This window comes from Clarias gariepinus, chromosome 5 (genome assembly GCF_024256425.1).
Source record: "Clarias gariepinus isolate MV-2021 ecotype Netherlands chromosome 5, CGAR_prim_01v2, whole genome shotgun sequence".
NCBI classification, from domain to species: domain Eukaryota; kingdom Metazoa; phylum Chordata; class Actinopteri; order Siluriformes; family Clariidae; genus Clarias; species Clarias gariepinus.
Genome location: NC_071104.1, coordinates 26,993,590 through 27,008,756, shown reverse-complemented (window position 1 = coordinate 27,008,756; position 15,167 = coordinate 26,993,590). Strand labels below are relative to the sequence as shown.

Below are 15,167 nucleotides of genomic sequence, written 5' to 3'. Positions count from 1 at the left end.
GCTCCTCCTCAGTCTCACTGAGTTGGTCTTCAGGGAGCGGAATCGCTTTTCTGATATCAACAGAGAGGAACTGTTGGGTGGCTGAGGTGCAATCCACATGAGATTTTTAGTACTTTTATACTTTTTCCTTTAACATTTACTGGAATATTTACCTAGGTAAAATAGATATCCCTGTTGTTAACAAACAATTAAGCTAAGTAAGAAAATTTTATTTTTGTACTATTGACCAACAGTTGGATATTACAATAACAGGATGATATTTTGAGAAGGAACTAATCACTGGTTTTAAGTAAAATGCATGCTATATTTATCTCCTAATAAATGTTTGATTTAGAAGCACACCCATTAAAGAGAGCTTTATTTAACATTCTGTCAGTTCTTTCACTCAGTGGGGGTCAGAGGTCAGTCTCTCTGCTACAGTAGAAGAATGATCAATGATTGTTAGCCAAATTGGTGCTAAGCCAAGGCTCATTGTGTTGGAAGCCTGACAGCTGAACCAGCCAACATCTAGCGCGCGCGCACACACACACACACACACACACAGACAGACAGACAGACGTACACACACTTGCTCTTATACACTTCTACAAAGACATCATAAAGGTTGAGATGGTGTTTCCCAGTCTTCCTTTACTGATTTACTGAAATGTACATAAACACATTATTTGGTAATGTCACTTTTTTACCATACACAGACAGCATATGTTACATTTAAAGGATATGTGGTTAAGTCTTGATGTGGTCAACATTATTCATGACACAGGTGTGAATGACATTTAATACATACAAAGAAACCAGTTATACAAAACATAATTTATTGAAATACCTAAATAAAATATTAACAGTGCAGTATATAAATTGTGCTACAGCACAAAAACATAATACATGACTAGTAATTCATCAACATCCAAGACATACACTAATAATTCAGATACTGTCCGCATAATCTTTATTTGACATATATTGTCCTCATAATCTTTATTTGACATATAGTTCAAATACATGTTTGATACACACAAGATACAGTCAAACAGGTTACACCACAAAAAGCCCAGTGCTGAACAAAAATCTTCCCAATTACAGAGCATAGAAAGTGTGCCCTTGAGTCCTTATATTGGATTATAAATTAATTTATGAGTCCAGAAAAGCTCCGAGTAGGTATGCTTTAATGGTAATCAGTGAAAAGTTTGCCGTGTATTTGCATTCAGATGTGGATAGACAGTCAGGGTAGAATTTTTGAGAGAATCATATAAATGTTTATAATCTTTACATTTACCACTAGCTGTAGGGATATCACTGGTTCCTGACACAATAAAAGAGAACAATCCAAGACACTCAGGTAAAATAAAAAAATATATAAAATGCATTTATTATTAGGACAATATCATTAAAACTACAACGACCTGATACAATGGCTGAAAAGTGTAGGTGCTTGTATTTTTAATAATTTTGCCATGATACTGAACATGTTTTACATTACATATTTTTTCTTCACCTGAAGGCCTTGGAGTTTTCTCTTTTATTGTGTCAGAAACTGCTTTTGACTGTTGGGTGCCTGCTAGGAAAAGAAAAGAGAATGTAACTCATATTTTAAATTCATACATGAGTTCAATTGACGGCTTTTTAACCCAACACTGTAAATAATTTTAGCAAGTTCTACAATAAAGCTGTATTCAAAACAGAATGGCACTTTAAATGTGCTTTAGAGTTTAAAACTCGATCAAGAAATTATTTTCGGGACTGGTACTTTATAATGTGTTAAATAACCTATTGTATACAGACTATAACTCTGCTGTGGCTATAGGTAATTTGTAAAACATACATTCGTCTCATTAAATCCAATATTAAACTAGCCATCAATAGCAATTGCCAGAAACAGTAAAATAACCTTATCTGGCAGTTTTTTCAGTTGTGATTTGTAAAAAAAAAAAAAAAAGACAAAGGTTAAGTTATTTTAGGGAAGTAACACAAATTAACTAGAGGTAGAGCTATAGGCCACATAGTAGTCCTGTAGTCCTGTAGTGTCCATGTCAGTGACCTATTAATTGTGTCACATTTGACGTCTTATTTTATTCGCAGTGTACTTAAAGACACTCTTCACATTTTGCTATTTTTACACTATTATCTTATCTATCCTTATTCTTCTAGTGTTTTTTGTCTCATACGAACTTGCACAAAAGCTTAAGGTGTTAATTATACACTGGGAATTTTGTTGTGTGCAAAAAAAGATCAACATTAACTCCTTACTTGTATTGTATACTTTATGGTTCAGACTGTAAATAAAATAACATATTCCCACAGATACACAGAAATAAAGCACTAGATTGCACAGGGCTTCAACCTGTGTTTGTCAACTTGGTAAATGATCATTCACTTCAATGTCTATTGTTGTGCTGCAGGTCAGTCTGGGTACAGTATAAAGCCAGAAAAAGTGCTGTATTTGTTGTTGTTTCCACCATGTGCTTTCCCACCATCCAGTTTCACATATATCTCATCCCCTGAGTCCAGATGCAGCACTACACTGTTGCTTGCGTAGTCATAGTTTTGATCTGCATCCTGGGCGATGGCACTCGCTCGGACCTGTGCTCCAACAAAATGTCAAGAGAGATTAGACATATGTATGTATGTATGTAGGCCTATGTATGTAAACGTGCATACATGTATAAGTATATGGTTTATTAATAAAATTAGTAAACCCAAGACCATAGAGAATTGATATGTAAGCCTAGTTGTTAAATTACATTTTGTGACCAGTTGCATGTCAGCAACATACATTTTTACATTAGGTTTAGTTGTATTTTCATTGAAGATACATGTATAGGCTTGGTTTTAAGTTTAATTTTAAATGTTTAGACTCTTGTAATGATAATAATGAATTTGTTAGCTTTTACAGCTTACACAATGAAGTCATTCATTCCTTCATTTTCTAAACCACTGGTACCTCATGGCAAAAGGCTGGGGACACCTCGTATAAGGTGCCAACACAATTCAGGACAGAGAAATTTTTTTATTTCAAAAAAAGTTTACAGGAATAAATGACATTATTTTAGAGATGTATTATAAACATCTACAAAAATCAATGACGTTCAGTAGCCTATATATACTTCTAAGTATGATCGCTGTGTGATTTATGCTGGAGTTTAGTTGTAAGTTTCTTACAATTTAACGCTTCTGATCACTTCTAATAAAAACAGCTTCACCTCCGAACTGGCACGGCTGTGATGCGCGCTTGTGTTTGTTTCATGCATATCTAAAGTATCTGAATATCACTTCCCCAAAATTACTTACCTGAATGAAAATGTATATGCTATTAAAATTAGAGTTTAACAGAAAGTCATTTACCTGTCCGTTTTTACAAAGGTCTGCCCACATGCTGGTCCCGTCTCCTCCGCGCATCAGGACATGATAAGTGAAAAAGTAAATTCCAGACACCTGGCATGTGAACTTGCCAGTAGACGGGTCGTAGTGATTGCCCAGATTAGTTACCACATCATCAAAACGGAGCACCTCATAACCCTCATGTGGGTTTTTAAGACCGACGTAAAACGCGATCTTGACACTCCCAAACGCCGAGCCAATTTCCCCCGTTTCAGTCCGAGCTGTTCCCTGTGCACTCCCGGTCAAGCCGATTTTCCCCGAATCTCCACGCTCACCAGGTGGCCCTCTCGGTCCGGGGGGACCAGGTTCACCTGGAGGACCTCTTGGTCCAGGCTTCCCGGGGCGGCCGGGTTCCCCCTTGTTCCCACGGGAGAAAGACGGGGGAGGCGGCGGAGGGATGGCGCCAAGGTCCTGCATGACTTCCAGCGCCGTTGCGCTCGCTTTCGGGCTGTACGGGTCACAGATCATGCGACAGGTGCCCATCATCTCGTAGTGCGCGGAAATAGTGAAGGTCTGAACCAGTAGAGGAATCGCAACAAGCAGCACCAGGACCATGACGACGAAAACCAGCACTGCACCGACCAGCCGCTTCCTCCGCAGCGCCAGGGACCCTCGCGTTAAAACGCTGTCGTGGGTTTTGGGGGCAATGGTGGACCGCTGCAGCTGCGCAGACAACGTGCACTAAAGGGGAAAAGGAACAGGTGGATGTGGTAGCTATCACTCTTGCTCGGATTGTAAAAAGTGCATGGATGTGTCGTAACCTTTTAGCTCAGATAACCGGAGGCGGATTTTGCGTGGTGCCACTCTCGCTTATACTTCACGGAGTTGACAGACAAACTCTCCGCACTGGCACGGCTGTGATGCGCGCTGCGAGCTCCAGACCGAGCAGAGGAGAGACCAAAGACGCGCTGACGTAACCAACGCAGAGCAAATTGCCCGCTGCCTTTTGGATTAGTGGAGCGGTGATCATATTTACCAGCCTAACGCATGAATAACAGTTGTCACCTGTTCCGGAGATTACACAGATCAAGGAGAATTAAGGACGCGCACGGGTGCTTATTAATACGCAGACAGTAATCCTAAATCTGCACCTTTATCTCCACTTTGTCTAAAAATTTGGCACCCTAAGGCTGATAAGTCTCGTCAGCTCAGAGCTCGATACCCCGAGGATCTGCGTTAAAATCTGCAGATTCATGTTCATGCTGAGCACAAGCTGGAACTGTTCGTTCAAAACCTCCACGTGGCATGAGTGACGACGAAGACCAAAACTCAAACTGTGCAAAGAAAGTACAGGACCCAGCGTGGCTTAGAGCAGCCTCGACATTAGAGTGTCGAAAAAGAATTTAGTCCTGGGTGATACAGACTGAATAAATTGGAGGACATGCCCTTGGTGGTGGGAGTTATAGCCTGGGGATAGGTGCTGTGGGATGCTGCAGGCTCCTCCTGTTTAGTCTTAGAAGCAGATGGACAGACAGACAGACATACTGACTGACAGAAGGCCGATAGATAGATAGATAGATAGATAGATAGATAGATAGATAGATAGATGGATGGATGGATGGATAGATAGATATTTGTCCATCACATTTATAGAGAGGTTCTCATGCAGTAAATGTTCTCCACTTCTCTCATAAAATGTTAAGCATTATCATTATTATTCACCTCCTCTGTGCCCTGTCTGATCCTGGATTTAGGTTTCTCTCTGCACTTTTAATAAACCTATAATAGTGAGAACTATGGTTACTACTGTGAGACATGGTGCAAATTTTTGTCACTGCCTGGCACCAAACATAAAGACATTAATAAAGTCCACGTCATAACAACATGTTCACTCTTTTGCAAAACATGCAATTACATGATTATTATCCCAAATAAACATTTTAACACATTTATAGTGTTACAAGATGAGAAAAGAAAATTAACCTAATTATTATTATATAACTTTGATATATACTGAACATATACAGTGGGGCAACAAAAGTGTTTAGTTAGCCACCAATTGTGCAAGTTCTCCCACTTAAAAAAATGGGAGAGGCCTGTGATTTTCATCATAGGTATACCTGAACTATAGAGACTAAATAAGACCCCCCCCCCCCCCTGCATATACCCTTCGTTAGCATTGACAGAGGTCACATATTTTCTGTAAGTCTTCACAAGGTTTTCACACTTTATTTTTGGTATTTTGGCCAATTCCTTCATGCTGATCTTCTCTAGAGCAGTGATGTTATGGGGCTGTTGCTGGGCAACATGGACATTCAACTCCCTCCAAAGATTTTTGTATAGGGTTAAGATCTGGAGACTGGCTAGGTCACTCCAGAACTTTGAAATGCTTCTTACAAAGCCACTCCTTCATTGCCCGGGCGGTGTTTGGAATCAGTGTCATGCTGAAAGACCCAGCCACATTTCATCTTCAATGCCCTTGCTGATGGAAGGAGGTTTTCATGGCCCCATTCATTCTTTCCTTTACACGGATTAGTCATCCTGGTCCCAGAAAAACAGCCCCAAAGCATGATGTTTCCACCCCCATGCTTCATAGTAGGTAAGGTGTTTTTTGGATGCAACTCAGCATTCTTTCTCCTCCAAACATGACAAGTTAAGTTTGTTTCATCTGACCATATGACATCTTCCCAAACCAAGCTGCTTACCTATTGCAGATTCAGGCTTCCCAGCCTGGTGCAGGTCTACAATAATTTTTTTCTGGTGTTCTTTGACAGCTCTTTGGCCATAGTGGAGTTTGGAGTGTGACTGTATAAGGGTGGGGATAGGTGTCCTTTATACTGATAACAAGTTAAAAAAGATGCCATTAATACAGGTAATGAGTGAAGGACAGAGTAGCCTCTTAAAGAAGAAGTTACAGGTCTTTGAAAGCCAGAAATCATGCTTGTTTGTAGTTGACTAAATACTTATTTTACCGAGGGCTTTACCAATTAATTCATAAAAAATCCTACAATGTAATATTTTTTTTTTTTAATTTTTTTCTTATTTTTTCTCTCATAGTTGAGGTATACCTATAATAAAATTCACAGGCCTCTCTCAAGAACAGAGAGAACAAGCAAACTCTATGCACACATACCTGAGGCCTGAGACATGGCTCATTCCCTCTGTGTTAACCACTACACCACTGTGCTTTCACAGAAAATTTAATAAAAGCCCACAGGTTGTGTGTGAAGGTAAAGTATTCCATTAGTGAAAACCACTAACATAATTTTCGGCCAACTAGCCATCAAAAATAATAGAATCGCTTTAGCAGTTAAAGTGTCACCTGGTCTTAATAGAAAGTTTAGTTACATAATATCCCAGACTCTAGACTCACAAATGGTTCTTTGACTGATCACTGATTTTGGACATATTAAAAGTCAGATCTCTTCACTTTGGTTTTGAAGTTGGACCTGTCAGACAGTCTTCTCCCTTTTTTGATCTAACACCTTTTTCTATTCAAGCTGTTCATTTTCTTTTCACTTTTATTAATTAGTTTGTTACTAATGTTTTTGTATGTTCCTTTCTCTTAAATGTATACTTATCTTAATATCCTTAGAATTTTTAGAAAGTTCTGTACACAGTATGGTCAGTGATAGCTGTTTTTAAATGTGCAAGATAAATACAATTTATTTGATTATTGCCCTTTTTTTAATCGTTGATGTTTAGACAGCTTCCCTGCAGTGGTGCTAAAATTCTTAATATTTGTGGTCTCCAACAGAAACAGTACAAGGTCGACCAACAGGATTGATTTGTTTTGTATAGAATATACAGTACACTTAATGATGACATCATTCAAACCAGCAGCACACACATCATCATAATAAAAGCTAAATTAAAAAGATCTTTGTGAATCGTGGTGCCCTTTAGTAACTACTACTGCTACAAATATGAGTGAACATAAAGAACACTGCCTGACAAAAGAAAATGTTGCTTTTGTCATAGACAGTGTTCTCCTTTTGGCATGGAAAGACAAATTTCATTGTCTTTGACACAAAATGTTAAGGATCTTACAGATATGAGCAGTCACAGCAGTCTTTTCTTTAATTCACATTCAGATTGATTTATATTCACATATTTGCAGATTTTGCAGATGCCTCTTTTGCTGTTAGGAGGACATCAGACAGACAAGGGCATACATGTGTTCTCTCTCCGTCTGTCACCCTTTTCAAATGCATGCATACAAACATACGCAAGCATATTGCATTATACTGAGATAATTTTGTGTGCGTGTGTTTGTGGGTGCGCCTGTAAATGTCAGTTTGCTTCTGGCAGTACCTGGTCCTGGTCCTATGCCACTTCTGCATACATTTACACTCTTGGAGGTCGAGCAAGGTAAACAGCTATCATATAAGGAATGAATTAAAGATTCCAGGCAAATTATAATGAAACAAACTGGTTGAAAAGGCTGGGCTATTTAAAAGTTCAGGCTCTAGCCTTACATTTTGGTAGCAGTGATTATTGCTCTTTTAAAATGGAAGCAGTTCACATTTCTCAGGGACTCCAAAAGTGCTATACAATTTTCTGCATGCTGTTTTGCCACTGTCTGAATATAAATAAAAAAATACAATAAATACTTCTGCAATGTTTAACAATGTCCTATAATGTCCTTAAAGTAGAATAGAATAGAAATAAAAAAATTTCCCCTACTTAAAATATTGTGTCTGTGCATTAGTGTATGGTAACTGTTTAATAGTGTAGAAGCTGAAGAATCAAAGTGTTTTAGTCCAGGTCAGCATGTAGCCTTAAAATAATACTGCTCCCAAAACTATCTACTTCACCACCAGTTCCAATCCCTCTACAGTTTATATGTACAGTATGTATTTATTTTCATAAGTCTGTGCAAACTACAGTGTAGTTGGGTTGAGGCAGCCTGATGCTTGTTTGCTCTTCAAAATATATCAGATGACTTGGCCTTTATTACAATGTGCAGAAATTTGGAAATGTTGGAGTGCTTAGCATATAAAAACACTTATTAGCTTTAATACTAAGCAAGCACTTAATATCTGGGATCCTTCAGCTTCTACAATAATAATCAGTTACCATACCCTAATACACAGACACATTATTAAAAAAAAAAAAAAAAAAAAGACGGGAAATTATTCGATTTCTATTATACCATTTCTCCGTTTCTAATTTAGGAAATTCATTATAAAAGAAAAAAGAAAAAGTCTTAAGTCTAAAACTGAAGTGCTGGTATTTGGACCCAGTAGAGCCTGTGTTGACCCTTTCATAGACACGTAGTCTCTTAAATCATATGTGAAACCAACTGCTAGAAACAAATTAACATTGCTATTAAAGTTAGCTTTTTTCAGCTTAGGCTATTGTCCAGACTCAAGCTATTTTTAGCAAAATGTAAGCAGGAATGCATAACTCCTGTACTGGCATCTCACACTACTGTAGTTCTCTGTGCAGGTCAAGTTTAAGTTCAAGATCTTGTTAATAGCCTACAAAGCCTTAAATAATCTGGCACCATCATATATTGCTGAACTTTTGAAGCCATACAGTCCAGCACGGTCTCTTAGGTCTGGTAGTTAACTTTTTCTTTCAGTTCTGAATTCTAGGTTGGAGATTTGGGATGATTGTGTCTTTTCAGTTGCAGCCCCTAAACTCAGGAATGAGCTGCAGGCACGCCCAAACTCTTCCTATTTTAAAATCTAACCTTAAAGAGTTTTTGGAAATACACCGTGGACATATTCTTTTTCCAGGGTTTTTCTTTTATTCTTTATTTATTTGTTGTTTTTCTGATTCATTCACTTATTTTATGCAATAACGGTAGACTTCTTATTGTTGTTTATTGTATTACTTAGATTTTTTTGCATTTATAATTTTCTTATTTTTGATTGTTTTTATACTCTGTGTCTATGTCTGCAGCTATTTTTGGATTGTACAGCACTTTGGTCAACTGCTTAACGTCCTTGAAAAATTAACAAAAGTCCCACCCTAACCATAACCTTTTAAATTTTTCATTCCCACAATACAAACTAAATTGTGCAAAACCATCAACCATGCAAAAACCATCTGCAAAATATGCTAATTAATAGGACAGCTTACAGAGAACACCGAAAAGATACAGTACATGCATCTCTTCAGCTGTGTAAGGTCACGTGGGCCCAGATCCTATTTCAGGGAACTCAGGCACAAGCATGCAGACTTACATATAAATTTCAGAAGTTTGATAGATGCCCATGTTCAAAGCAACTTAGAGTCTGTATTAATGCATACACCATGATACTGGTTCACTAAGTTACTGGATAAGAGTACCATACCTGTTGGGAAGCTTTCACATAGCTAATCATACATCAATTGGCCATCAATTGGCCAAATGGCAATCATTTTTCATGTCTTTGCACAGAGTGAATAACCTGGAGCAGCCTAATTTGAATGCTAATTTTACTGAGTTAATGCTTAACTGGCATCCAGATTTTACTTTTGGCTTATGTGCCTATTTGCCTGACCTAAGTACCACTGAAATCATTATACCATATCCACTTAAGCAGCTACCTCTGACCTTCTAAACAAAACATTTAAAACTACTCCTGACCAGTCATTGGTCTAGTAAATTCTCATGAAAAACACAGTACTCGAAAACCAGCCACCAGTTCTCACTCTAGAACGTAGAAGTTAGCTCAACTTTTTCAGCTCAAAATGAAGATGAACAGTATAGCTGCTTCACTGCTTATTATGGGATTCTATGGACTGACTTATTGTGTTGTGAGGGAACACTTCTATGTGAACAAATTACTGACTTGGGTAAATGCTCAACAGTTCTGCAGAACGCTATCTTGTGATCTGTCGACTGTAGTGAGCCGTGAGGAGATAAACTCTCTTCCATTTTTTCCAGCTTTGTCTTGTCCCAACAACACAAACTACTATTCAGTATGCCAGTATTGGAAGTGGATTGGAATATATACAGACAGTAATAATCAAACAGAGTGGTCAGGAGGTGACCATGAATCATTTTGCTCATCTTCTGTTCAGACAGCAACATATTCTCCAGAAATGTGCGGTATAGTATGGAATCTATGGGGTCTTTGTCTTCCTGTTCCATGCTCATGGAATCTCAGCTTTTACTGCATGATGAGATTTGATGTGATTCTAGTGAATCTAAGCATGACCTGGAGAGAGGCTGTTGGCTACTGCAGGAATAACTACATCGACTTGGTTGGTCTGACATCCCAGGTGTGGATGAACGAAGCTGTAAAAGTTGGTCAGGCAGCAAATTCAGCATATGTGTGGACTGGACTGCGATTTCTCAATGGACAATGGTTTTGGAGTACTCAAAGTGGCCTGAGTTACCAGGCCTGGTCTAGTCAGAATCAACCCCAATGCCCTGCACCAAACCTGCGATGTGGAGCGTTAGCACAAAATGAAGGGGTTTGGGAAATGAGAGACTGTGAGGAGAAACTGAACTTTCTCTGCTACCGTAAGTCACCCGTCAAACCGTACTAACTATGATATCATTTTTATCAATGGAAATGATGCTCTTCTCCTGCTTTCTGCTCTTCCTCATCCCCTCATCATCCTCCTCCTCATCATCACTACCTTCAAAAATGCATTTACAGACATATTATGAATTCCACTTACCAGACACTATTATTTTTGTTGTGTCTATAATCTATCTATCTTTTTATTTGTTTGTTAAACAATCTGTCATATGTATAAAAAATGTTGGAGAATATTTATTCTACGATTTATGTATGATATTTACTTTTAGTATTTCTGTACAATTTACTTCTGGGTTTTACTAAAGCTTTCACTCTCAAAATAATAAAGCTGTAACATTATTTCTGGTAAACTAAAATATTTAAGCAGTTTGCACATGTCATATAAATTTAAATTTCTGAAATCTGTTACTGTATCTGTAAAACTGAATGTAAAAATTAAACACATTTCATTAATACATTATTAACCAACCAAATAGGTAAATTATTTGTTAAATGTCTCTACCATTCTGCATCTACTTACTGTATAGTACATATTTATTTACTGAACATAATTAGATTAATAAAAAGGCAGGTTTCTAAAACTCACCCAAATATTTTGCATATTTTTCCAAATCCATACAGCTATTTATTCCTTCTTTCTTTATTGTTAACTTCACTAACATTGTCCAGCAATGAAACAGAAGTTGAAGTTGGCTGTAAATGTTAATAAAAATTTAATTTAAAGATTTTGGTTTATCTTTTTAGTAAATATTAATGTTAGAATTTTTATAGACAAAAGTATAAAATTGTATATTATAAATAAAATAACTGCTTTTAAAATTCAAAGTAAAGAATAAAAATGTAACCAAACAGAATTAATTAGTATAACTGAATCATGTAAATTGCTGTTCAGTAGCTGGGGAAATAACCTGTCGCTGAGATCTGTAATGTACAGTAACACATTTTCGCATGGTTTAATTTTACTGCACATATCTTCTTTCAAGATTTTCTTTCTTCTGTTTTACACCATATATTTTTTGTAGCTATGCACTGCTGCGAGGAAAACATGACTTCACGTCAATTTTGTTCCATACAAAATGAATGTAGCAATGCAATGCAACAAATAAAAAACAATTACAGTAGTGGCTGCAAAAAAAAGCATCTTAATTTTAATCGTAAACGATCAAATCATGGATGAAACATTCACCTGCATTCTTCAGCCTGCATCTACACACAGTCAGACCATGGTTCCCAGTACGGCATGGCCCACAATCATGGTTCTTGTTTCATCATGGTCACATCTCATAACTCTGTTTGGCTGTCTTTCTTTATTACCAAAACACATTCTAAGTTTTCATATTATTTCAATTACAATCAGTTGTCAGTGTTTGTGTTTCAATTAACATTAGCAGGTTCCTCCATATTTATGACAATAATTACCACATTCAGCATTATGCATTATACATTTGGAGATATATCTGTGTATCGTTTGGGAAAGCAACTAATCATTTTGTTTAATGTAACACATAAAAAAATTTTCTCTAAAAGGCCAGCACACCTGAAATTGTATACTAATTTAGTGATTATGCAATTAAATCATTTAAGTAATGTCTGAATGTATCAGCATTTGTACAAAACCAATGGTAACTGACATTATAGTATTACTATTTGTAATAAAATTTAGATTATCCTTACAACTGAGGCACTTTTATTGCAACACATGTAAATAATATTTCACTAAGCAATACTCTACAAGACAGAACTCATGGGTCAGCATGAAGATAAGCTTGAATAATTAAAGAGAAAAAAAAAATACTCCTTATTTATTTATTTATTTATTTATACCTATACCAAGAGCCATGTCAACTCATTACAGTCGATGAGCATCTCATGCTATACAATGTAATTAACACAATACTAAACTGTGTTCGTTTTACTTTGGATAAGCCTCTGGACGGCAGGAATGAATTAAAAAATTTTAAGAATATACCAGTTTTCATTGCTAATGCTAGGTTAAACTAGCGTTTAATTCAGTAATTAACATAAACAGGCCTGTACACTTCCAATTTTATTTGAAAGAGATTTTAACTTTTTATCTATACTTTAAGCATAGCTTCTCAGAAACATTTGCACACCTACTCACATCCTGTCTTGTTGGTATTATTTGAATACAGTATTATTTGAATACACCTAGGGCCATATTTGTTTTATTTTCAGACGTCTGTATTTAAGGCAATTTTTTTTTGTCATCCTATGCCTTATTTACTGTGTATTGATTGTTTGTTTGTGTATTGATGATTCCTCACCTATAATTTACCTGCATAGATACAACCCCCACTGTATCTGTAAGAAAGCGCTGGGTTGACCCAGAGGTGCTGAAAGCAGTGTTACCATCTTATAGTTCCAGGGTTCAAGATGTAAGCCTATCAGTTCTATTTATTGTATGACACCCAGTTAGTGTCTATGGTGGCATGTTTCCTCCTTGTCTGTGTAGACTTCCACCACATTCCTACTGATGTTTATACCTTGATTTTAGATGAATTAAAAACTACGATTATTAGAGGTTTTCATCTGCTTTGCTATATATTGAAAGGCTCCCCAAAATGTACATTACCTATTTTTGCAAATGGTGATATTTTTGCCACCCTTTTAGTCAGTGGCGACAAAATAAAGAGCCACTCACTATAAGGCATGGTTGTTGATCCTCACCTCAAATTTAATGCTTTCAGTGCATGTTTCTTACAGATATTGCATTTTTTAATGACAAAAATTTTATTAAAATAGATATTTCTGTAACTATGCATCAAAATAAGATTTTTTTTAATGTTATGTAAGAATAAATAAACTAGCAATGCAATAAAAATAAACAAAAAACATGTAATACTGTATGTATGTAAGACAACACATGCATTCTCCCTCCTAAATGTTGGACTATGGATTTAACCTTGGATTGTCTTATATTTGGCTGCAATCATCATCCTGTTTCTTCCACAGTAAGCCAATGATTTCCAGTCTGCATGGTCCATAATCATGGCTCACACTTTGATACCCGTTTGATTTTCTTTCTCTCATACCACCACACAGTTTTCTTTTATTGACAAGTAGATTGCATTATACTGTAGGGTGCTCCAATTCTAACCCAAATTTCTTGAAACTGGCTCTCATGAAGGCCATCCCAAAGGGGCGAGACCAAAATTCCTCTCATTTAGAGTTATCAGCCTGAAAAATAACCAATTAACAGCACCTCAGATTAGAGGCGTTATGAAGTCTTTACAGAGCATAAGTAGCAGACACATCTTACCATTAACTGTTCAAAAAAGATTAATGTAATTTTTGGACGCCTTCAGCATTCCTTTACAATGTAGAAATAAATAAAAATCAGAAATGATCAGATGGAGTTAGAAAGTGACCCCAAACTTTTGAACGGTAGTGTATGTAGTTTACATTTATTTATTGTTTAGCTTAAGGTGCTTTTTACAAATTCAAAAATTATCCAAACTTTGGCTGCAAAATGTAACTTTTAGAAAAGAAAAAAATATATATATATTTGACACAATCTCCTTGTGTTTCAACACACTTTCCCATCTGTCCATCTGTCAAGTGAATCTTCTTGTAGGGCTGCTTGTAGGGTCACAAACAAGTAAAAGTCTAATGGAGCACGATCTGGAATATAGGGAGTATGCTTTAACACCTCAAAACGCTTGTAGAGTATAAACAGAGTGGGCAGAAGTGTGCGGAGGTTATTGTCATGCAATATCTCAACACCCTTGGATAGCAATCCTCTGTTTTTAATCTTAAGTATGGGCTTCAGCTTTTTAATAAGCGTCTCACTGTAACAAGCACTGTGGATCCTGATAATGTTCCAATACAGGCCCTTAACAATCCCAGAAAACGGTAGGCATCAATTTTCCAGCTAAAGGTTGACTTTGGAACCATTTTTTGGTGCCATTTTCGGTGATTGAGGATGTTTTCACCATTTTCGGTGATTGAGGATGTTTTCATTCCTTACTCTGCCATTTACTCCCAGGCTCATAGTGATGAATTCATGTCTTGTCACCATTAATGATTCTCTTTAAGAAACTTTTATTTTTTAGATTAACACCAAACACTTTATCCATACTGTGCATTAAGTCTTAATTGTTAATGCATAACAGCACCAGGGACATCCTTACATCCACTTTCAACCTTACACACACACACACACACACACACACACACTGAGCCATTAGTCTAATCTGCATGTGTTTGGACTGTGGAAGAAAACTGGAGTACTGTGCTGGAAACTCACTAAGCAAGGGAAGAATATGCAAACTCCACAGACAAACCCAAGGCCGGAATCAAACCATACAACTTATGGTTATGGTAATTAAATATATACAATGTAAT

General features: G+C 36.8%; 1 protein-coding gene across 1 annotated transcript; it reads right to left on the bottom strand.

Moving 5' to 3' along the window:
* Nucleotides 1-836: 836 nt before the first annotated feature.
* c1ql2 (complement component 1, q subcomponent-like 2) lies at nucleotides 837-4,385 on the bottom strand. The gene is made up of 2 exons (XM_053496618.1): nucleotides 3,343-4,385; nucleotides 837-2,580 (listed from the first exon to the last, which is right to left on the bottom strand). The coding sequence occupies exons 1-2, from the start codon at nucleotides 3,931-3,933 to the stop codon at nucleotides 2,401-2,403; spliced, it is 771 nt and encodes a 256-aa protein (XP_053352593.1). The 5' UTR covers nucleotides 3,934-4,385; the 3' UTR covers nucleotides 837-2,400.
* Between the last annotated feature and the right edge of the window lie 10,782 nt (nucleotides 4,386-15,167).